This window comes from Ammospiza caudacuta, chromosome 2 (assembly GCF_027887145.1).
Source record: "Ammospiza caudacuta isolate bAmmCau1 chromosome 2, bAmmCau1.pri, whole genome shotgun sequence".
In the NCBI taxonomy this organism is placed as follows: Eukaryota; Metazoa; Chordata; class Aves; order Passeriformes; family Passerellidae; genus Ammospiza; species Ammospiza caudacuta.
The window spans coordinates 91441002-91465648 of NC_080594.1; the positions used below are offsets into that span (position 1 = coordinate 91441002).

General features: G+C 39.6%; 1 protein-coding gene across 1 annotated transcript; it reads left to right on the forward strand.

The window, feature by feature from the left end:
* Window positions 1-3878: 3878 nt before the first annotated feature.
* IL18RAP (interleukin 18 receptor accessory protein) lies at window positions 3879-23120 on the forward strand. The gene is made up of 11 exons (XM_058825606.1): window positions 3879-3983; window positions 10205-10336; window positions 11398-11665; window positions 11816-11990; window positions 13223-13397; window positions 15113-15181; window positions 15339-15459; window positions 17230-17384; window positions 18256-18393; window positions 21963-22133; window positions 22756-23120. The coding sequence occupies exons 2-11, from the start codon at window positions 10213-10215 to the stop codon at window positions 23118-23120; spliced, it is 1761 nt and encodes a 586-aa protein (XP_058681589.1). The 5' UTR covers window positions 3879-3983; window positions 10205-10212.
* The last annotated feature ends 1527 nt before the right edge of the window (window positions 23121-24647 follow it).

Below are 24647 nucleotides of genomic sequence, written 5' to 3' on the forward strand. Positions count from 1 at the left end.
AAGACGCTCCCATTTAGGTACAAGGTTCAGAGCCACAGCTAAACTTATCCAGTCTTGATCAACAGTTTAGGCCTAAAGGTTTAACAGCATTTAGAAGCACTTAATTGATAGCTTAAATTAAACAATTTAACAAAAGATTTATATAGAATTTACTGCAGCAAAACAGTAACTCATTTACAAGACTAGCTTACAAACTCAAGTCTTTTAGGAGAGCAACATTCATAGTACATTTGCTATTAAATATTCACACTCGCATGCATGCAGACCTGGAGAAGTATGTATCAGATATCTCTGTGAAAAATGACCCTTGAATTCAGTGAAGAGCTCCCATCGGATGATTTTGGATCTTCTCAATGGACAAAGGGTTGAGCCTTGAGCAGTGGGGCTTTCAGCCCAGGATCTGTCGTTGCCCGGTGATCCTCCAAGTGTGACAAAGCTGGGAGTTCACTGGCTCTGAGAGGGAGGCTGCTGGCTGCAGCCCGCTGTGCTCCTGGAGAGCTCAAAGGGTCCTAATCAGGACTGCTTTTTATAGGGTTGCAACAGAGTGAGCTTTAGTCATGATAATATCCCATCCAAGCCACGATTTGGGCGGAAACTTTCCTCAAGAGAGCTCGACCCTGGTGCTGTTGAAGGCCGAGGCCTACTGAACATTTCTCAGCTCATAGTGTGACCTGAGGGGCTGGGAGGAGGGATGCACCATCACAAGCAAGAGTCAAAAATCAAGCTTAGCGTATGAAGAAAAATTGCAAGAAAAGCAAGTGTGGTTAGACCACAAGCAACAAATGTCTCATTTGTAATTTAGGAAGATTAAAACAAAGCCAAATCCAAAAAAGCAATTGAAATATGTAATTTCCCTGAGGTGAACACAGATGGGATCAGTAAGGAGACAGCTGTTGCAAGCCACCAGTCTTGAAATTTCTCTCTTTCTATGTACTATAACATAGTAACTGGGTGTGAGAGCATGGTCTGTCTGTGCATTTTTTTTTAGTGTTGCTGGTTGACCACTTTCTACCAGACACAATACAGGCTGAAAGCAAAACAGTATCAAAGAACTCTTCTTGTCTATTGATAATTGTAACATAAATGTAGGAAGAATTAGGACTATTGTGCATTATTGCTGTAGGGTAGTACTGTATAAGGGAGATTATTGCAAAGATTTTGTCAGTTCAAGGGGTTTTTTCCTACTATAAGTGCTTCTGTTCCTTCATGAACATCGGCATTCTTTAGAGACATTGGAGATGTAGAACTTGTGAAGCAGGAATAAATTCCCCCTCCTGAGCAGCTGTGTCACTCCGAAGCATAAAGACAAATCCTACCAATTCCACCACTGTCCAGGTTGTAATGAAAGCAGGAGATTTGCAGAAGGGCTGGACGGGAGGAACCTTAATTTGCTGGTTCTGTTGCAGAGCAACTGATAATGCCTGCAGAAGGAAGTTGTAACCAGTGTGCTTACTGAACTTGAAGGTAAATACAGTGGTTGCAGTCAGCAGACACAAAAAAGGAGAGCTCCAACAGATTCTCCAACAAATAAGGATGCTCCAACAGATTCTGAGAACACAACTCCTGTGTGTGCAGGGTGAGGTTAGTGTTCACTGCACGTCTCAGACCTTAAGGGAGTACATAGTACCCTATGTAAGGGTACATAGTCGATTTATGCAAAATGGTCCAGAATTTTATGTTTCACATCCAGAATTCCATAGATTGAGTCCTCAGATAATTAAAAATGGATAGAAAACAGAGATTAGCAGTTATGAAGATAGATGCATGTTTCTGACCTGGAGGGTTACTCTAGAACGGTGGTTATATATTGAAGTTGTTCTTTTCTATCTTGATTTCTCAGAGAAAATAAAAAAAAGTCTCTTTTTAGAGACAACTATGGTCTGGCTTGCAGACTTTAAGAATGTTTGAAAGTGGCTCGCAGGCTTTAAGAATGTTTGTTGCCTTTCATAATGAGATGCTTGTGATGTACTTAAAAAGCATTCAATATTTTGTAAAAGCAAATGTGATTGCATTTTTTGGGAAATAATTTTCTGAACTAGAATTAGATTACGTGTCTGGGTGAAGCAGCAGTTACTAAGATTTCTGCAGTATCCACGACTTACAGCTTCCTGTAGTTCAGCAGTCCAAATTTTCTGAATTTCAGCAAAAGCAGCTGCAATTAGGCCACAATAGTATTTTTTGTTTGCTTGTTTTGTCAGCTAAATATATAAAAAAGTCATTACAGGGTTTTGTCTCTTATTGTTTGATCTCCCATCTGGGTATGATGGGTAAGAAATAATGTGTAATTCATAAAGACAGTCCAGTGTAATATTTTTTGCTTGTAACCTATCAAATACAAAGAGTTCAGTACATTTATGCCTTAAGGTATTTCTTAAAGACAATAAAATAGATTTATGGATTATTGCTGTACTGCTTTCAGCCACTACCATAACTAAGACAATTTCAGTGGTGTGCTGGAGACCTCATTTTACTATAAGGTTACAAAACTCTTTTCTATTCCTTGCAGGAAAATTGTAGCTGTTTTAGGGGTTTTGACTATGGTGAAGGAATGCTTTTCCGTAAGAGGCTCCAAAGTTACTTGTAATGCTGTACAAATCTGACTTTTTAGAAACAGTTGGGCAAATTCAGAAGTAACTGAGTCTAGTTTTGAAGAGCAGGCAGTATACATACATACAATCACTAGCAAAAAGATCTCTTGAGGACTTCATTATGAGACCTCATTATGAGACCTCCTCTTTCAGGAGTCTTGAAAGTAAATATTTAGCTCTCACCTGTGACAGCAACATCTCTATTTGTGCATATTGGGTTGATAAGCCACACATTAAACATATTTATTTATTATTAAACATATTTATTTATGTAGTACATAAGGAAGATACTGCCTTTATGAACTAGCAACAAAAATTCATCTACAAGGAAGGAACTCGTACACTGGAAATGAAAACTTGTGACAATCTCAGGAGTGTCTCCAGCTTCCAGCATGATGAAGGAAAGACAAATACCAGTGAATTGCTTCCAGTGAAACAAGACCTTGAGACCTGTGAGGCAGAGCCATTGAGGGTCAGCAGGGGAGCCATGAAAAGGGGTCCTAGAATACTTTAATTGCCTAGGTTGGTAAAATGACCAGGGAAAGGAATTGTTACCAAATGCATACAGGAAAAAAAAAGCACTAGAAAGAAGAGCTGTTCAAGCTAAGGAATAATATGCATACAAGGACGTGTCCTTGAATAAATATACGGTAGGCTTTAAAGCCATTATAAGAGTAAGGTCTCCTGCGAGAGTAAAGAAGAAACTACCCTGACCTACTTTTAAGCTGGAGTTCAGTAAATTTCTGAAAGAAAACCAAACATTTGGCAGTAGTCACCTCTGTCAGGTTTATGGTTCTTGGCTTGCAGTAAGCGGGCTGGGCTATCATGGAAGGCAAGAAGGAATTGTCATGGAATTTGAGGTGCTAGATAATATTTTCTAATTAACTGCTAAGAATTGTGAGAGTTAAAACTTTTGAAAGGCTTGCATGATGAGAATTTGCTTTGCTTTTTCTCTGTTGGTATGTGGCTATTCAGTTATTAGTATATTCATAGTACCTCTGTGGCTCTAGACATTAGTCCTTGATGCCCAAGGGAGAATTCACTGTAGTGCAGCAAATTGATGGTAACTGACACCACCTTCCTTTATTTCACAATCACCCACAAGTTCCAGAAACCACCTGTGACTGTATATTATTTCACAAGGTGCATAAACTAGTACAAAATGGGCAGAGATTCATGTTTGAACATTGTTCAGACACCTCCTGCAACAGCAGAACCACTGACTCATTGTAGAAGATCATTGGAGTGGGAAATTTCTTACCCACTAGGTGTTAACCATAGCTGGGCAGAGGAGGAGGTGATGTGTAAATGTGTCAAGCCAGAAGAGTGCCAGAATAGTAAAAAACGCCTAATCTTCTCAGCACTATAAGACTACGCTGCGTACACACTGAGACGGTAGGTTTTCCCCACTTGAGTAGAAATGAGATGGACAAGGTAAGATAAAGCTTCCAAACTTGACTTTCCACAGGGGTGGGGAGGTAAAATTTTCTGGAGATATAGCATAAAATATGCTAAATTTTAGCAGAGTGGGAAGGTAAGTGAGTAAAAGGGAGGAGAGGGCAGGGAGGATATTCTGGAGTGGTTCTTTACCCTCTTCCTTATGCACTTTGCCTTGCAGTGCATAAGGCAAAGATAAATATGACCCTTGGAAGTGCAAGTGTGTGAGGCTGCTTTTTTAGTGTCTATATTATTTTTATAGAAGACAAAAGGGTGAATTGGAGAAGTGGCTTAGCCAAATATTTGGTACTATGTGTAAGATTTTCATCCAGTGTGGTAACCAGCATGACATACCACTCAGACTTCTGGTAGTGTGGCTTTCAAAACTCTGTGTGGCTGGTGTTTCTGCTGTATTTCTAAAATGCATTTCTGATATAATAGTTGGACTGTTAGGCTTAATTTTTTGACTGTGGTAAGCCTTGGACTCTATGACAATTTGTACTCAAAATGAAAGAAGTATATTTTATGTCTTTAAGATGCATCTCTGTGAAAGAGCTATTTTTTTCTGATAATCTGAGTTTGAAAGAAGGGCTTTGACTTCAGCTGTGTTGCACTCTGTAATTCCTTTAAGTGAAGAGGGAACAGAAGTGCATTTTTTTCAGTCAGACAGGACACCTTCAAAAGGTTAATTCTTTCTACTAAAGTTTTTAGAGATAAATTGGAGGTTTTTTTAATTCATAAATCAAACATGTATTTTGCCATGGGGCAAAACACTGACTATAGTTTAGGAGACAATCACCAAGGTTGATCATCAGTGGGCTCAGGTTTGGAACAAGCAGAGAGCTAGAAATGCTCAGAACCCAACAGAATCAAGCATTAATACTGGTTATTGCATAAAGGAATGTGTGCATAAACAGAAGCAACATTGAAATGCCTTGTTGTGAAACAAACAGCCTTTCTAACCTACCTGTGGAAACAGAGTGATTGACCCAATATACAGTACAGATAGAGAGCTTCACACAAGAAAAGAAAAACAAGTCCCACTGTTCTTGAAACAAGTCTGTTGCACACTGATGGACAAATATTTACATATCCTCTGTTTGAATAGGGATCATTGGGATCTTAATTGATGGCAAAGTGCTCTCACATGCTTTTGTGTAGTTTGGGTCACTGTGCAGTCAGTGTTTTTTGGGTTTTACGTGCAAGCAGGAAGCCTGAAAGAGGGGGAGGGCTGTGTGGGACTCTATGCTGAAGTGCGCTGCCTTCCAGCAGGTCCAAGGGGGACAAGTCACAGATGCCTCAGGTTCAGCAGGGCTTCTCTTCCTCTCTGCCAAGGCTGTGTTTGGCTAACTAGTGAGGCTGAATAGGAGGACACAGATGGGAGGTACCAGCTCCCACTTACAGTGGGTGGGGAAGGCAGCTGGGGACATTATTGGTCAGGAGAACTCGATTCTTACTGTGAATATTATTGTATATTGGAATAATCTTGTAGATCTCAGGTATTCCAGATTTTTGTGAACTGTCTAAAACCAGCATATGGAAAAAGAAAAGAAAGGAAACATTACCCTTCTTAAATGAAGCAAACTGAAAAAATCCAACACAATTTTGCACACAATGCAAGTAGAAGATTTTAGAACCCAAGAACCTTTGATCTCTTACTAGGAGGTGTTTCCTCTGTTCTTTTTTACAAGAAAGTGACCCAGAAATTTTCAACATAGTGCAACTAAACTAGGAAAGGAAGGCATGATGACTGTGAGGTAGAGGAAATTCCTGTAAAGGAAACAGATTCAACACAGTGCACAGCTAGAGCTAACCACAATTCTAAACCATGTTGGGTAGGATGTGCAAGTAAGATCTTGCGATAATTTTTTTTTAAATTATATGTCTTAGCTTTAGATTTTAGCCCTCCCTACCCTATCTGCTCAAGGTGAGTTCATTTTATTGCCTTTGAATGTGCATTTTAAAGTAAATTTGCTTTAATTGCTTGGTCAGGCAAAGAGTAGTGTCTTAGTAATTAGCTTCAATAAATATCCTTTTCCATTTTGTAGACAAGATAAGCTTTCTTCATCTCCTGTGTGGCTATTACTAATCTTAGTCCTAGAATCAGATTATGCTTGCCCTTCCACTGATATAAGTTGAATACAAGACACAGGAATTGGTAGTTTTGATGGTGAAGCGATTTTCATCAGAATCAGAATTGTATGATGGTAGGATTGTGGTATGCCACTCTCTACTAGACTCTAGAGATATTGTGAAACTTGGCACAGCTCTCAAGAAACTGATTTTAGGTTTTTTGCTTATATTTTATGTAAAAAGCTGAAGAAGACGGTGAAAGGAGACCTCATCATAGTGTACTACTGATCTCTTCACTGTGGTGACCAGTGACAGGACCCAGGGGAATGGCCTTCAGTTGTGTAAGGGAAGTTTGGGCTGGATCTTAAAAAAAGGTTCTTCACCCCAGAGGGTGGCTGGGCACAGCAGCAAGCCTGACAGAGTTAAAAAGGGCTGGGAGTTGGACTTGATGATTCCTATAGGTCCCTTCCAACTCAGCTTATTCTAATACTGTGAAAACTCTATGAAATAGAAATTTATTCTTTTCTTCTAACAGTACTTTAGGAGTTGAAACATAGGCAATATAATACAATTCCTATTTTTCACTTGCATTTTTTTAGCACAAGAAATTATGTGAAGATCACATGAATTTCCTTTGCACATATGATATTTTCCAATTAAGTGGCACTCTAAATTCCTAGACAAAGGATATGATAATATGGATGCGTACATGGCAGGAGAAGGTGGAGAGACTTTTGATAACAAGTTGCCTGGAATTGAGTCCTTTCTCTGCTAGATACTGATAAAGAGAAAGGAGTCCTTGAGTAAACTGAGTCACTGAATTACCTAAGTGCACCTGAAGTGCAAATGCACCTGAATGCTGATTGCTGTCTGCTTCTGCCGTGAATTTCCCTCTTCCTGTCAAGCACAGTTGCAAGACAACAATTATTAATTTCACATCCTACCATACTTTTTAAACACTATAAAAATGCAAAGATTACAAGATTTTCTATTAAAAATGTTATCAGTTAGCAAAAAAAAAAAAAAAAACCCCAAAAAAACCAACAACAAAAACACAACAAAAAAAACCAAAACAGAAATATCCCCAAAATGGCAGTGGTGTATTTTCCCACACCTAGCTAAAGACAACAGAAAAACTGAAAAGATTCATTAGTCAACCTTCTCTTTGGCACTCCTTTGTGGTGACATTTTGGAGCTTAAAGAAGGCATCATTAGTGTGACAGCAAATTGCAGAACAAAGAGATTATACATCACTGGCATTATTAAATGCTTTGTGAACAGTCACTTCATGTAGCTTCACTCCATTTGCCTGTATCTCCCCAGTTACACACAAATGGGAAGTTGGGAAGTAAATACTTGCACTGCTTGTCCTGTGCCAGGTCAGGCACTTCAAATAGCTTCTGGTGGCTTAACAGAGTCACAGGTGGCTTAATGAGTCACCAGGAAGGACCAGAGTTGGAAAGGACCCATCAGGATCACCAAGTCCAACTCCTGGCCCTACAAAGGACACCCCAAGAGTCACATCATGTGCCTTAGAGTGTTGTCTGAACACTTCTTGAAATCTGTCAGACTTGGTGTGGCGACCAATTCCCTGGGGAACCTGTTCCAGTGTCCAACTATCCTCTGGGTAAAGAACAATTTTCTGATATCCAACCTGAATTTCCCCTGACACAGCTTCATTTTGTCTCCTCGAGCCATGTCACTGGTCATGAGAATGAAGAGATCAGTGCTTGCTCCTCTGCTTTTGACAGCAGCAACTCCTGCTCACCTGCTCAAGGGTCCACAGCACTGAACCACATAAAAGGCCCTTGGGTCTTGATTGATACCCCACCAGCATGTTTTTGCCATGTGGGCTGCTGGATGACATAACTCAAAACACCACTCTTGGTTTTATACACAATTAACAAGGCTAGAGATGCAGCCTCAGTGAATGCCTTGAGCAAGGTCTTCACACGTGTCTTAAACCCAGATTTGAGAGTCAGGAACCATTCATCTTTTTGCACCAGATAAAAAAGCTGGATAAACTTATGGAGGGCTTTTTCCCAGTGTTGGTAGCAAACTCACTTTATTGAGACGTACATAGAGACATGGTCTTTCAGGATGATTTTAAAAAATATGTGGGGTGATGAGAGTTAGCAGCCAACCTGTAACAAAGAACCAGGATGAGGTCAGACAAATGAGTTCACTTACTTCCTGTGGCTTCTGAGCATAAAAATAGATCATTCACTTGCAAGGAATAGAGACATTCTGAAGAGAATGGTGACTAAAAGTTCTCCCCTCTGCACAAGACAGCTGCCTGGAAAAGTGCTGTGTGGGAGTTCTCATCAGCTCTCTCTGTAGCTCAGTGTGCACTGGAGGCTCTGCTGATGCCAACCAGTATGAGCAGTGTCTGATTTGCATGAGGTGCCAACAGAGAAGGGACTAGCCTTTCCCCAACCTCTCTGCTTTTCCCTTGGGCTGATTCAGAGCGTCTATGACAGCACTGCAGATGCAGAGTCACTCTGTGGTCAAAGGAAAGGAAAAAACCCCCTCAAGGACTCTGTCGCACAATGCACGGCTGTGCAAATTGAACAGCAGCAAAGTGCTTTGCTCCTGAACCAGGCACTGCCTCTTTACTGGAGTAGATGCTGCAGACATGTCAGTCATAGGCATTGGTTATGTCCTTACTAAACACTCAGGTTAAGCCATGGCTGTTGAATATGCACGCTGGGCATATTCAGTGTGGCTGAGAAGGCTATGGGATGCAGATCAGACTTCTTAGTAGAAGAAGGAAAACACAGCAACATGGTTTGGGCTTTCACCTTGTACAGGGTACTGTCACATTGGGGCCTGATCTATCTGAGTGCTTTGTGAACCTGCTCCAAATCCCCTGGGTGTTCCCAGTCCCAGAGGGCAGCCCACAGAGCTGGTCCCTAATGCTGGTGTGGGTGTTGCCCTTCTCAGCAGGGCCCTGCCACAGCTGTTCAAGCAGTGCAACACAGCATTGTAGTACAAAAGTGAGGCCTGATGCTGCACACCCAGGTACAACACAGAGGTGGAGAAGGGGTTTTAGGTTGCTCTGCTGGCCCTAGTAGGCATCCTAAGTATGCCCATTTTGGCTGGTAACAAAGCCCACTAGGAGCACGTCTCTTGGGACATGTGCCCATACAGGACATACTTTGAGGGCTTTACTTCTGCATGGGTCTCCAGTCACATGGGCTCAATGCTGTTTGCAGCTGCAGCACATCTTCAGATTTGGTTTAATCCCAAAGGAATCTAATCTGGGTTTGTTGACCTTCAAGTTACAACAGCACTCCATGGATTTTTGGTGCCATTTTCGCTGTCTCAGTCTGTTGCCGATACGCATCACTAGCTGAAGGGTGATTATATTTGGCATCTTACCTCTCATCATAGAGAACATGCTCCTATCAAAGGAGGAAGGGTCTGCATTTTCACTCCAGAGGTGGAATTCTGTGACTGTGTTCACAGGGGTCTTATGATGAGGGAAGAGATGAGGATCTGACTCCACATTTCAGAAGGCTTGATTTATTATTTTATGGTATATATTATATTAAAACTATACTAAAAAGAATAGAAGAAAGGATTTCATCAGAAGGCTAGCTAAGAATAGAAAAAGAAAGAATGATAACAAAGGTTTGTGGCTTGGACTCTGAGCCAGCTCACAGTGACTGGACATTAATTAGAAACAACCACATGAGACCAATCACAGATGCACCTGTTGCATTCCACAGCAGCAGATAATTATTGTTTACACTTTGTTCCTGAGGCCTCTCAGCTTCTCAGGAGGAAAAATCCTAAGGAAAGGATTTTTCATAAAAGATGTCTGGTAACAGAGTTCTGCATTGTTGGAGGTATGACTTGGAAATCCGTCTGTAAGCAATTCTATGCAAGGTGTATTTAGAGAGACTGTTGCATATTCTTGAGTATTATCCATCCTGTATTTCTGTGAAATAATATGAGCAGAAAAAGTGCTGCAAACTCCATTTTAAAAAAACCACAATATGCAGGAAATAATGTTTGCAAAGTTTTACAGTGGTACACAATGAAATATGCTATTTTATTGGACTTTTATTTACAAAAAAACACCCTGTTTTCCTCTTTTACAGAAAGCAAGATGATTCTTAAAGAAAATGTCTCCAAATATCAGCTAAAATTGATAAAGAAAATAATGCTCACTTTGTGCTGGATACTAACACTATTTGTCAGTGGGGTAGAAGTTAGAGAGATTAACTTGCCAGGTAAGAATCTGCTCCAGTGATGTTTGGTGTTTGTGGTGCTTTCTGAAAACTTAGAGAAGGAGATCTTAGTTTTTCCTTGCTTTTGTGAGTTTTTCCCGCACATGTACATGCTTGTGTCAGACAAATAGCCTTTCTGCAAGCTTCTGAAGTATTGGTAATACAAGCTACCCTAAATTTGACTCAAAAGTCAGTTCCCCAATGAAAAGATTAAATGCAAAGGAGAGTTTCTGAGACCTAAATGAAACAAATGAATTGTATCTGTGACTTAGGTCTCCAGCATCTGGTCTAGTGAGGCAGGGACTGGGGAGAAGGAAGACAAAAGCAGAAAGAGAGTGATTTATCAAAGCCTTCCACACACACAATATACCTAGAGGAGCTTGATCCAGTTTAGTGCACAGAGAGAAAATGAAACTGTAAAGGGTTTCCCAGGTGGATAGGTAAGGAACAGATTTCATGACTTCCCGTCTGCTGGGGTGAAATCCTTCCATACTTTCAAAGGTCACAACAGCCTGATGGGCAGGATGGGCATTAGGGTGGCTGACCACACCTTTCAGAATTAAAAAATTGTGTCATTTTATAGACAATGACTGAAACATAGGAGGGTAAATATTTATAAATATCAGTGAGACAATAATGTTTGTCAATCTTACCTTAAATAGGGCATGTGGTGGGCAGGTTCTGCTTCCTCAGGCTTGTGTCAGCCCCTTCTCCATTAATACAGGGAGATCAAGAAGAGCTGAATCTGCTTTTCTACACAGCTGAGGTTTAACAGGTTAGCATGCATGCCAAAGTCTACACATCACAAAAACTCTTCACATTAAGCTTTAGAAAAAAAGGCCTAATAAACCTTTGGAAACCTTTGGAATAAATTTTCAAGAACATTGGCAAATTACATATATAAGGAAACTTATTTTTTATTAGTCCATATTCTGATCACATAAAGAAATATTCAGCACAAGAAAGGTAAAGTTCTATTTTTGTTCCTAATTTTTTTTTAATTTTTTCACCATGACTCTTCATTTTTTCAGATGGTACTGATGTCTTACTGTCCTGCTTTTCAGGGTGTTCCCATGTTGAACCTCAAATATGGTATCGTGCAATTAATGGTGAGGAGTTTGTTCTACAATGTGCTTTACCACACAGAGATGCTACCAACATTTATAACAACTCACTTCTAAATCAACATAAGGTGAAATGGTTCTGGCACCAGAAAGATACAGAGACACTGAAGGCTATCAAGGAAAGCTCAAATCTGACTTTCCAAGGGGATGCACTTTGGTTTAAACCAATAGGGGACAGTGCTTCTGGAGTGTACATCTGTAGGATATGGTAAGTAATGGAGCAAAAAAGTAACGGAGTAAAGGGTTTCTGTTTCTATGGGAGAATTATTGTTTTGGTTTGGTTTATGTATTAAATGTTTAACTTTTTTTTTGCTTTTCTTTTTTTTTTTTTTTTTTTTTTTTTTTAAACATCACTCAGGGAAAAAATCCCATGTCTCAAAATTGTTTTGGATGTTCAGACAAAGAAGGCAGCAAAATGTTCAGGTCATGACACAAATATTCTATATCTGCTTGCTGGCAGTGGGAATTCAATAATCTGTCCTGGGACAAAATGTTACAACCACGTAAAAAAGCCAGATGTGAAATGGTACAAGGTAAGAGTCAGCCTCGCTGAGTGGAGGTGGAGCTTCAGGTCTGGTTAATGTCATGAGCCACAGTTCTTGAACCCTTCTTTGGCAGGCAATGCCAAAGAAATTCAACTCAAAACTAGAATCTTGGACTGATATATATCAAGTATTTAAAGAAGAGTTTTGAAGAAATTTGCCACACCCAAAACATTATTATAGGAAAGAGAAGCCAAGAAATCCTTGCTCTTCAGCTAAGAAATTGATTTAATTGAGAATTAAAATAGTTTTTTTACAAAACTGACATGATTGAAATGCAACATTTTAAGTTTTGTTTTGACATTTCAAATTTTGAAAATATCCAATATATCAAGGAAAAATTGGCTTTGTTAGACACCAAATTATTTTAGGAATAATGTTTCAAATTGTTCTTTCCAAGACTTCTGTTTCAAACACTATTGTACTGAACCACTACTGACACAGTATTTGTAAGGATGGTAATATAGCACCCAAACCTATATAAATGTGCAAAGGAAAATGACTAAAATTTGCAATTGTGCATTTTCCTGTCTGGTATTATTTACATTATTTTATTATACCAAGTAGAATTATGATCTAAGCAAAGTTATTCTGCGTTTACTTTAAAATTTTAAGTTATGTTTACCTACATCTTGATCTGAAGCCCACTGAAGTCGAGGAGCATCTTCACATTTGGGCTACTGTATTTTTTCAGGAACTTGATTTAAGGAAAATTCTTGCTGGTTTTGGTGGAATATGAATATATTAAGCTGAAAAATAGGGGTGCTTTTCAAAAATAGACGATTTTTATGCTTCTAAAAGTAGTGACAGTGTCCTCAGCCCATCCAAACTCATGGTTTACTTCTCATAAAATAACTTGAAAATATTTTCAAAATTATTTCTTTATGAAACAAAAATACCTAGTCCATAAAAAAGTGATCCTTTTTGTCACTCTTTAGTAATAAGAGTTTAATTTAGATCAGCTTCATGATTTTATATTTTTGCATCAACCATAAATTTTAAATAATTTTTTAAAAATCAAGGTTATTCACATATTTTTTAGTATAATTGAAAATTGTCCTCAGACTCCTAATACGTCCCATTTTGGGCTTCAGTGGAAAGACTTTGGTTTAGCCCTTCTGCCATGAAAATCCTGTCCAAAAATATCAAAATATAATTTAGTAACAGCAACAACAGCAAGGAAAAAAAAAACAACTTTAATTCTTAGATATTGTTCTCATTAGGATGGTCACCAGATAAAATACAGGAAAAGCAGACCAAGCCTAAAGCTCAAGCAGAATGAAGTCTACTTGAATCCAACCTATGACAAAGATGCTGGAACATATGTGTGTGATTACACTCTGTCTGACAACATTACCAACTGGACAGTGAGAACTGCAGTAACAGTAGTAGTCATTGGTGAGTAATACAAAAACCCAGAATGAAATATCTAAAGTAAAACATGTTTTCTTTATTATATTTATTTCTGTCTTTTGTTCAGGCTCTTGTCCTGAAAACCCATAAACTGAATTAGCTACAGGATCATTCAAATCCTCTTCCAAGTATTCTGAGGACATCTTGGGATGCCGACTAGAACATCCAATAGTAATAGCAGTAGGTCCTGTAGGAAAGTATAAATCTCTTCTATATCCTGAACTGTATGGATGCAGTACAGCTGTTTCTGTATGAAAACAGCACAGGACTATTCCTCAGCATCCTGGTGGAAGGTAGGCCACTCTGTGAAAGGGAAAACAGGATTTAGGGAGCAAAAGAAATGTGTCAAGTGAGGCAACCTGGTTCTATGTTCTAGTGAAGAAACACTCCTCTGACATATCATGGTCTAATGAGGATAATCAGCACTTTTCTGAAATAGGAGATCCTTTTTCCCCAGGTATATTAAGCATTTGTTTCTAAGACTTCAAGGGAAAAATGTATCCATCCCATCAGAACAGGAAACCATGTCTTACCAACCTGTGAGATCTCTGTGTGGTGGCTTAAAATACCTCTTGCTCTTTCACTCTTCCTTCTGGCTTTATTCCCACATAATTCTCCAGGCAGGCTTGGACTAGCTCTGCTTTTATTCTGATCTGACTGTATTTGAGCAAACACATTGTCCTTCTCAGTTTTTTCGCTCACTTTCTAGAGCAGTCAGAAAAATATTTAAAAGGCACGATATGCATCTTACCCTAGAACCCTGCAGACTGGGGGAGACCCTCTTGCATTGGAGGTTGCCATGTGAGGGGAAGAAAAGGGACAGACACTGATCTCTTCTCTGTGGTGACCAGTGACAGAACCCAAGGGAATGGCCTCAAGTTGTGTCAGGAGAAGTTTAGGTCGGGTCTTGGGAAAAGGTTTTTTAGTTTTTTACCCAGAGAGTGGTTGGGCACTGGAACAGCTTCCCAGGGAAGTGGTCACAGCACCAGCCTGACAGGGTTCAAGAAGTGTTTGAGCAACACTCTCAGGCACAGAGTGTGACCCTTGGGGATGGTTCTGTGCAGGGCTGGGTGCTGAACTCGATCCTGTGGGTCCCTTCCAACTCAGCTTGTTCTGTGATTCTGTGCTACATTTCTCTGCTGTGACCTGGTTAAAAAAAAGAAAAGGAAACAAAAAACCAGAACAAAAAGGTGTTTTGTGTGACACTATTTCCTGCAGTATGGGACTTTCCTAGAATATCAGAGCTGTGGGTTTTATTGTACAACCCGTGGGTGTCATTATCTGTGCCCTTTGGCAGCCTGAGTTTTGAAAACAACATGGCTATTTTGGTACAAGTATCTGTGCTTGGGAATGGGGTGTGCATGTGCTCTGTTCATGCTTACTGGGCATGAAAAAAGGTTTGGCAGGGAACTGGTATGAGGATTGCACCCTTCAGGGGTTTTGCAAGAGGGGTTCCTAATTTTTTAATCCTAAATAATTTAAAGTGCAGAGTAGTTGCTGAGCTTCTCAGCTCATGTAAGAGGACAATGCCTCAAAATAAAAGAGATAGCAGATGTTTGAGTAGCTACACAAATTTTGTTGTCTTTCTTTTAGGTGTCCAAATTCCACCTAAATATTGAAAAATTAAACTTTAGGTTATTTTCTTTGATTTTCTGCACTGACAATAACTTTATACTTAATGATATTCTTGTTAATTGCAGCAAAAAACACTATTCATCCACCAAACCTTTTGTATCCCAATGGTGTTGTGATCCTCGAAGTAGAAGTTGGTAAGTTTCAATTCCTCCTCTAGAAGCAAATGAAAATATTAAATGAGGTATTGATAAATAATGACAGATCTTGAGAAAGCAAACCAGCTTTGCTTTCTAGGCTGTTTAAGAGAATAATATCCTGCAGGGATTTGTGTTCTGTGTTCATTTGTTCCAGGCAAACCACTTGAGTTGGAATGTCGCGTACAGTTTGGGTTTGAAACAGTTTCTCCAATGAGGGTAACATGGAAACGAAACAACGAAGAGAATGTAAATGAGAAATTGAATCAGGAAACAATGTGAGAACCTCCTCCCCCATCCCTTCCAATATTCTGGTTACTACTACCACAAGCAGCTCTATAAGTCCTTCTGCAACAGCTTTACTGAATACATTTTATTGAAAAAACTTTAGATGGCACTTTTCTTTCACCTAGTAATGCCACTAGCAAGGGACAGGCATGTGACCTTCACATACAGAGGCACAAATTGATGGCCATAAAATCAAGAACTCAAACTGCATAATCTTAGCTCTTCTTAAAACTTTAGCTCACAAACAGCTTCAACATGAAGGGCCCCTGGTTGCCTGTTCCCACATCAGCTGTTTTCAAGTGTTCTTGTTTTCAAGTGTTCTTGTTTTCAAGTGTTCTTGAAAGCACAGTCTCTGTTGTGCCTTGCTAGCAATTCACACAATCTGCCTTTGGAAGCTGCCTCTGAGTGCAGAATGAATCAGATCAGCAGAACAGTCCTGTGTACATGGAAGGGAGTTTGTGTGTCTCAGACATTGGGATGTTACAGACCAGGTCTGAGGGCTTGCAGCACTGAATTTCAGGACACTGAATTTTGTTTTTCTCCCTGGTGAGAATTAACCAGACTCTGCAGAGAAGAAACATGTGGGGGAAAGTTTCCTGTGACCTGGGGACAGCCTTTGTAGTGATTGCACTTCCCTTTCCTTCCTGTTTTCATTCACTTATGCAGTGTTCAACTTGGGCAAGCAACAGAGCAGAGGCAATGCAGGCAAGTCTGCCTTTCACACAGCCCTGAGTCAACTTCATGGGTAGACTTTCTGTACACTGGGGGAAGCAAAAGCCCTGCTGTCACTGCTAAAATCAAGTTCATAATAGGAGTCATATGGGGAAAAAAGAATTATGAGATCATACACACTCATGAGATAGACTGGAAATTACATTTTCATAACTTTAGAATGTTTAGATTTGGAATATTCTTGTTAACAAATTTTTAGCTTTTTTCATGGGTAGAGTTTCTGTTTATCTTTTAAAATACGAACAAATGAAACATCCCCAAGAGACTTTGGTTGAATCCTTGCCTATGCTCACTCCTATATATCTTGGGGTAGAAGAGGTAGAGAGGAAGAGCCATGGGACACTGTCATTTTGCAGTGGCATGATGTGAGATGACTTCTGGGATGACCCAGAGATACTTATACTTGTGTCTTTCAAAGGGGAATGCTGAAACTCAGAAACCCTGGGTATTCTGGAGTGATTGCAGATACAGATCTGTTTCCCATATCCTTCACTCAGCCCTGAAGGGATTCCTCATTTACCTCTTCATTTCCTATACTTCTGTCCCTTATTTCTATCTTATTCTGTTTGCCTATCCTGTCTTTGGGCTTTTTACTCTTATGCAACAGGCTGAGCTGCTCATTCTTTTGCCCAGCTAGCTCTGTCTTGGGGCTCCTTTTTCAAGTTTCATTTCTCTGCATTTCTGCCAGGTGAATATTTTACATCTTAGAAAACCACAAATAATTTTATAGAAGTAAAAGGGACTATATATTGAAAACTAGGCAAGTGGTAAATATTTTGCTGAGTAAATGAATTAAGGATAAACCTTTCAGTCTTCAGGCTTATCAAAGTGTTTTCTTATAATGTTAGTTAGTATTTTCTTACCATATATAAACCAAGTGAAGGTTCCAAACCAGAATATTGCTTTACTATTAAAAGTTCAAGATGAACAAGTTGCAAGCTCCTCTGTTTTTTTGTGTAAGAAATTGGGAAATTGTGTGAATGAACAGCAAAGTATCATGCAAATACACATGTTTTTTTTCTCTCTAGTGTCTATCCAAAAGGTTTGAAGGGGCACACACTTCTTCATGTTGCAACTTTGAAAGAAGTTACTGAAAATGACCTCAGAAGCAACTTCACATGCTTTGCTCAGAATTCAGTGGGGAATGCCACTGCTGTGATCCAGCTGAAAAGAAAGAAGAGAGGTAAAGCTATCAACCAGTGACTATTTACCCCTGAAGACACATTTTTATTTACTCTACTGCTACTAATTAATTCCCCATTGACACTGGCTTTTAGCCAGCAGCATAAGTTTCTTGAACCTGAGTGGGAAAATCTGATTTGTCAGATGTCTTGAAAGCCAAGTATTTTGAGGATTACTCAGAAGAACAGGGCTGTCTGGGGAATTATTGCAGGGAAGTGAGTCAAGTGGAAGTTAGAGAGTAACTGGAAGGAAGAAGAGGAGAGTGTAATCTCTGAGCATTAATGGGCAATCTACCAAACAGAAGCAGAGTGGCTGCTGAAAGCAACAGTATTCCCTGCTTTTCATGGGATATTTCTGTTTATTTTCCCAGTCATTAGCTTGCATGTTTCTGAGAAGTTACCATAACTGATATGATTGTGGCAGCATTTCAAGTACCAAACCTGAATCAGTGTGGAAATTAAAGTGTTAAACCATAGTTCACAGTAGAGGTTCATCACTGGAGTGCTACAGGAAGCTGCCAGAAGGGCACTGGGTGCAGCTGTGTCTGTTCTGATGCAGCTTTTCCATCTCAGGTGATGACTATTTTCAGCATTGCTGAGTGTACCAGAGACTGTTTTCTCTGCGCACTCTGTCATAGATTGTCTTTTCATGCCACCAAAGAGATGCCATGCAAAAAAGGTCATTGATGGTAGACTGAAATTCTATGTTAAGGTTTGTGGCTACATGAAATCTTGTCTTCCCTAAATTTTGCCAGAGGGATAAGGAAAAAGTTTTTGTAAGATGGTTTGTTCCCATTTCTGGACTAATTTTTTATCTAAGTGTCAGTATTATTTTGGAAACTCAAGTTATGACAGACTCTTTTCTTTCTGCAGTGTTGTTCTTATATGTACTATGCAGTGCCATTTCTACTCTATTTGCCTTTGTCTTGTGCACTGTCTTTATTTACCAGCACTGGATTGAAATAGTGCTGATGTATCGAAGTTATGTTGTCCACAACAAAAGTACAGAAGGTAAGAAACCTTGTCTAATATGAATTTGGTCCACTTTTTCGACTGCCTTTTGCCATGTGGGATAATCTGATATGAATTACTCATTTAATTATGTTCTTTTAAAGACTCTGTTCTCTTTGAGCCAATAAAAAGTCTACTAAAGCTTGCAAGATGCTCAGTGAATGCAGATGGAAAAAAAAGTCATATAGTGTGAAAGAAATATCTGACACCAACAGAAATGTCAGTTAGATTTTTACCCAAATTTAGCCATAGAAGATTAGAGTAGGAAGCTGAATTTTGGCAGTCCATGTGCAGGGAATAACTTCGCATCTCCAACATTTCAAAACCATTCTCTGGAAAAATTCAACAAAACATTTGGACAAGAATGAAATGACCTTGCATAACAAGGTGAAGGACTCCAGGATCTATTGTAACTTTCACTTGAAGCCAAAAAGTTTCTCAGAAGAATAAACAAAAGGGAGAAGAAATAAGATGATGAAGGGCACCAGTTGACAAATCAATGTTTGGTAAATATTAATATTTCCTTTCTAAAATCTTCGTAAACCACTTGACATTTGGACCTGAGTGATTAGCTTTTGATTTTTCAAGTCTCTGTAGTAGCATTGCCCCACCACATCAGCTAAAACAGGTCCCTGAAATAGTAGACAGAGTAAAAATGTATCAGGAATCACTATGACTACTTCAAAGAACTTAAGGTATGATTTTCTTAAATGCGTTGAAAGAATTCTGATAGTTTGTGCCTGAGAAAATTTTTCTAAAAATTCTTGCATCTTGATGCAGTTTGAGATAGGGGTGTCTGAGTCTGGTTTTGTGTTTGTACAAGCACCTTATATGTGAATGTGAAACAACTGTATCTAGATACCCTCAAGTACATGCACAATTGGAAAATTAACTGCTCTTCTGGAAAATATTTTTACAAGCACATTTGGCAAAGGCAGTTTGGGAAATCACTCAAAATTTCCCCACTACCTGGTGACAAAGTGATTTAAGGACCTGTGGAAAGTCCCTTTAGAGCGCACCCTGCATGTCAGCAGGACAGACACAGACCTGCCAAGGCCTGTGCACTAAGTTGAAGACACCTTTGGGTTCCACTATGACAGCTCCTGTCCCCTGCCTGTCCCCTGCTTCTCAGGTACCTGAGCACACAGCTCCATTTGCAGCATGGAGGTATGGGGGTGTGCAGACCAACCGTGCACACCCAGAGAGTTTTCTGCCCAAGAGAAATGTGTTCTCACCTGCAGGATTGTGTCCTTCTCACTTCATGGATGCGTGTCACCTAAGGTCTGGAAGGACTTGCTCATAAAGCAGCAAAGCAGCAGTTAGGACTTGATTTTGCTGTTTCCTCCTTTCTATAATTTCTTCTCTCCTGTCCTTCTCAGCACAGAATCAGAAAATGGAAGGATCCTACAAGACTGGAAGGTACCCTGGGCACCTGCTCAAAGCAGAGCCAGCCTAGGTTTTGCAGGACCTTGTGGAGAGAGAAACCACAACTCCTCTGGGGTTAATTGGCCTCCCTAGACAATTCAGACATACCTCTTAAAACTCCTGCCTTCTTCCACATGTAGAAATAAATAATGCAGGAGATTTGATACTAAAGTTTATAGAACACATATGCCATCACTTTGCTTAAGTCAGGTATTTTTCATTTCCTACACTTTCAGCATCTTAAATACAACATCAAAATTTCCTCAGCTTGTAATTTTCCTGTAAAATTATGTGAAAAAACGGTCTAATGGTGCTTATTTTGTATTTATTTTTAACTTGCCATTGTAATAGTAATGTTATAAAGGTATGTGGTTGTTAGTGGTTGTGGTCTAATAAGATTGCAGTGACCTCTGTGGGTGAAATGAGGAATACCTGGCTTGTAGTGCAATTTAATGTTATTTAAAATCTGTTTTCAAGGGAGCTTCAAATTAGGGTATAAATGAATTGAAGTTCAGCTAAACCAACCTAGTGAACCTCTGGCCCACCTTTAATTCCCACATTAGTCCTGTGTGCCTGCTGTTGATGATTCAGTTTTGTGGGCCTAAATTGACTCAAGTTGTCAGAAGAAGAACTCAGTAAAAGACAGTGGGTAGCCAGCAAAGTGGGTCATCTTCCCCAATTATCACAAGAGCTTATCACAAGAATTATCACCAGTAGAAGGATGGGATTGAAAGTGTGTCCAGGAGCAGAGGGGAGGAGCAGAGATGCAACATTTGTTGTCTGATAACATTCTTGGCTTCCAGACTGAGTCTGCACCTCTGTTTTCTTTTGATGACACACCTTCTGCTATGTTCTGGTTCTGAATTTAAGTGTTCAGCCCCAGCTCATCCATATCAGTTTTCTGAATTTGCTTTACATACAGGCTCTTCTAGATCCTGAAGGAACTTGGTGACTCTAGCCTGTGTTTGTGGTCCTAATTTCACATCTAAGGATAGAAATAGGGAGGTTTACACCAAGGCACGTGGGCCATGACACTCAGCACTCAAGTCTCCCTGCTGGGTGTGGGTGTCTCAGTTCCCAAGCAGTGAAGGTGAAGGTGCAGTCAATGTGGTGGAATCCAGAGAGCCTCTCAGCTCACCCTGCAGCAGCACTCTGCTCTACACAGGGGAATTTCTTTCTGGTTCCTATTCATTATATTGTCATGTGACACAATTCAGCTAATTGAACATAGGTGCCTGATGGTATTTGGGCTGCCTGATGATGTCCTGCCATTCCAAAGTGCTTGAATCTCCAATACTTCCCCTGTCAAATCTGGCAGTCTAGGATAACTTAAACGGCCTCAAGTAACTGGGAAACTCGACTGGGTTCACTGTGACTTTTGCTTTCACCAGAAATTATTTTATTTTATGTTTCTTCTCCCCCAAGTGCAGTTCAAAGTTTATTCAGCAGATATAATTTAATTTTGCCTTGTAGTTAAGAATGCACCTAACTCAGGACATTGGTATCAGGGTGACCAAAGCTAAGAAAAATTCTTTACCTTTGTTTCATCTGCACTGTGCAAATGTTCTTTTAAGGAGACTTAAAGTTCAATAACTGGTCAGTACTTGGTGTCTGAGCTGATATTTTGATCAGACTTAGTCTTTGCTCCTTAACAGAGAGACACAAGTTTCTATGTTTACAAACATAACAGTGTATAAAAACAGCATATCTTTTGCAAGCAACTAATATTCAAGAACATTGTTCCTTTAAGCTTTATTATATTTTAAAATGAGATTGGCCATTGACAAGTTTTTTTTAATCAGCATTTGGGCAAATGAGAGAAAAGATTGGGAATCATTCCCTACCACATGGCTTTTGCCTGGAAAGGACCAAATCTCTAAACTACCTTGCACCAAACATCTCTAGCTTGCTTGTTTGCTTTGGCAGCAAATGCCTCCAAATTTGCAAGAGAGTAAGACAGCAAGGTTGTCTTTGGTGGCTGGATAGCTGTAATCTGTGAACAGATCATAATTTTAGGTTTGTGTTGTGCCTACTTAAACAGATAAAAATGGAAACTGGGCATTAAGAAAGAAGCTGAATCCTTTCGCCAGAGTTTTTAATGTATATAGTAATTTATTTATTATTTATTTATTAATTTATTTCAGATGGTAAGGAATTTGATGCATTTGTATCCTATGCAAAACTAAACTCTTCTGAAAGTGGCTCTGCTTTAATTAGCGAAGAAAAATTTGCCCTGGAGCTTCTTCCAGATATCCTAGAAAATAAATATGGATACAAGTTATGTATTCTTGAAAGAGATATTCTTCCGGGAGGAGGTAAGTTCCCTGGGCATGGTACAATATCTTCAGTTTTTATAAAATTGTGTTTCACTTTTAAAAAATCCCCTTTGTGCACCAGAGCAACAAATTGTATAATTAGGTAGTGGAATTTATGTTCAAATCTCATAATGTTTTGATCTTTGTGTCTGGTCCCTGAGCCTGATGCACACATTCTTTGGAGTGAGGTCACTGTGAGCTACTGGGCTGAGACAAAGCTTCTTGTGCAAGAATTTCTTTGCAAGCAGACTCCTTTCCCTGGAAACAAGACTTCAAATATTCCAGTAGTTACTTTCTGAGCAACTTTAGCCAGTGCTACCTCAGTAATTAGACATCTCTGTGGGAGAGATGAAGACAAGTCCAAGTGTCCCTTGAGACCCTGCTGAAGTGTGCTGAGGTCTCAGCTGTGCCCTTCATGTCCTGAGCAGAAAGTTGTGTTCTTCAGTTGTATAAGAAGAGCCATGGTACCCCCTGATAGCAAACTCATTTCTAGGTGTTGTATCATTACTAAGCATTCTTATTCTTGCCTTTCCTTATTTCTGGGTTTTAGCTGTTGATAAAGGAAGTGATGAGATAAAAACTCCTTTGCAGAATGCAGTAACTCTCAGCATTTCCTCTCCAGCCTACACAGATGAAGTTGTAACTGCTATTAAACACAGCAGACGGGTAATAATCATTTTGAGCCCAGCCTATGTCAGTGGACCGAGCATCTTTGAACTGCAGGCAGCAGTGAACTGTGCATTGGAAGATAAAGGGATCAAACTGGTATTAATAAAGTTCCAGGATTTCCAGAAGCCAGAGACTTTGCCTCCAGTAGTGAAGAAAGCCCTTCGGATTTTACCAATCGTTACCTGGAAGTCTTCAATTTCTGCTGCTCCACACAAGAAGTTCTGGAAATATATGTGTTACCACATGCCAGTGAAAACTAAGAGACTGGAAAACTTCAGCCTCAAGGGCTTCTTCCAAAGGTTATTCAGACTGGTATAGATAGGAGAAATTTCACAGGGGGATGACATCAGGCTCAGGAATGGTAACATGATTGTCAAAGACCTCTCCTGTATTGCCTGCCAGCTGCCAGCTGTCACTGCAGCCAGCAAGGGCTCGCTCTGGAACAGTCAGAAGGACTGAGGTGTGACAGCAAAACTGTGCACATAAAAACTGTGCCACTGCACATAACTGTAAATATGTAAATATTTAAAAACTGTAAATATCTTTCATAAATTAATATTTTATTACCATTTTTATTATACCATTTTTTTACTATTCATTATACCATTTTGCTCTGATTTTGAGACATACAATGTTCTTTGCACTGCATTCCTTTCTGGAATACTTTAACACCTGTTTTCTAGAAAAAATATTTTTAAAAGGGAACTACAGAGGAAGCTTGCAGTTTAATTTTCTAATTTTATGATGCAGTCCAGTGGGACATACCCAAATTCTTCAAGTGAGTTACCTCCTCCCGTGGGAACATCAAGAAAACACCATGAGAGACTGCTGCAGCTGGGTATGCCAAAGGGATTCAGAAAAGAAGGACCACTCTGTAGGCTTACCCCAGGCGTCTCCATCCTTCCTTCAATGAGGGGAAGAATTCAACCAGTTGTAAAACAGTTCACACTCAGGGACACGCGCACCTGATCGTTGCTGATCCTGGCTGGCGCTGGTCACTCAATGCCCACTGAACCTGTTGGCACTATGGGTGTGTTGCAGGTGTAAATCAAAGCCCTGATTGTCACAACTAGTAGACTTCCAGGGTCTCTAAATCTTTCCCTTGCAGTCCTCTGGCTGCCAACTCTCCAAACCATCTTGCAGTCTGTGTGTGTGTCTGTAGCTGAGTGAAATGCAGTGGTCAGTACTAAGCAATCTGAGTGCTATGGCCTCTTCTCGGTTGTTCTGCTCACTTTATTTGGCCTTCAAGTTAATAAATCCTTGTTTTGTAATGCTAATTGAATATCTCATCTGCCAGATTCCTTATTGGAAAGGGATTCTAAGAAATACTACTGTTAACAGGATCAATATACTGGAAAAAAAGAACTCTTGCAAGCAGGCTGAGCATTATCTTCCTAATGCTATATTGGGTTCAAAGCTTTTTTGGGAGGACTGATGGTGCTGTGAGGCTGACAGAAGATACTGCTTCATGTAGAAGTGGACCATCAAAGGGCATCACTGGCCGTACTGTGGAGTTTTAACTTCTTTTTTGTTAGGCTCAGTATTAAATGTGTGAGATGGTTTTTTTTTGTTTGGATTCAGATGTTTTCTAGTTTTTATTTATATTACAGTCTCATAAAACTGTGAGTCTTACAGTACTTAAACAAACTAAAAAATGGAGCCGTATCTCTCACTTTACAAGGTTTTTTTTAAGGATAAACTGTCTAATTAAGAAATGATACTTAAATTATTTTTACTTTTAACTTAATAACTCATGGCTCATAATGTGGACTTTTAAATTTAATTACACAATACTACCCAAACCCATGAAGGAGAGGGATTAGCTTCTGCTCTAAAACTTTTATT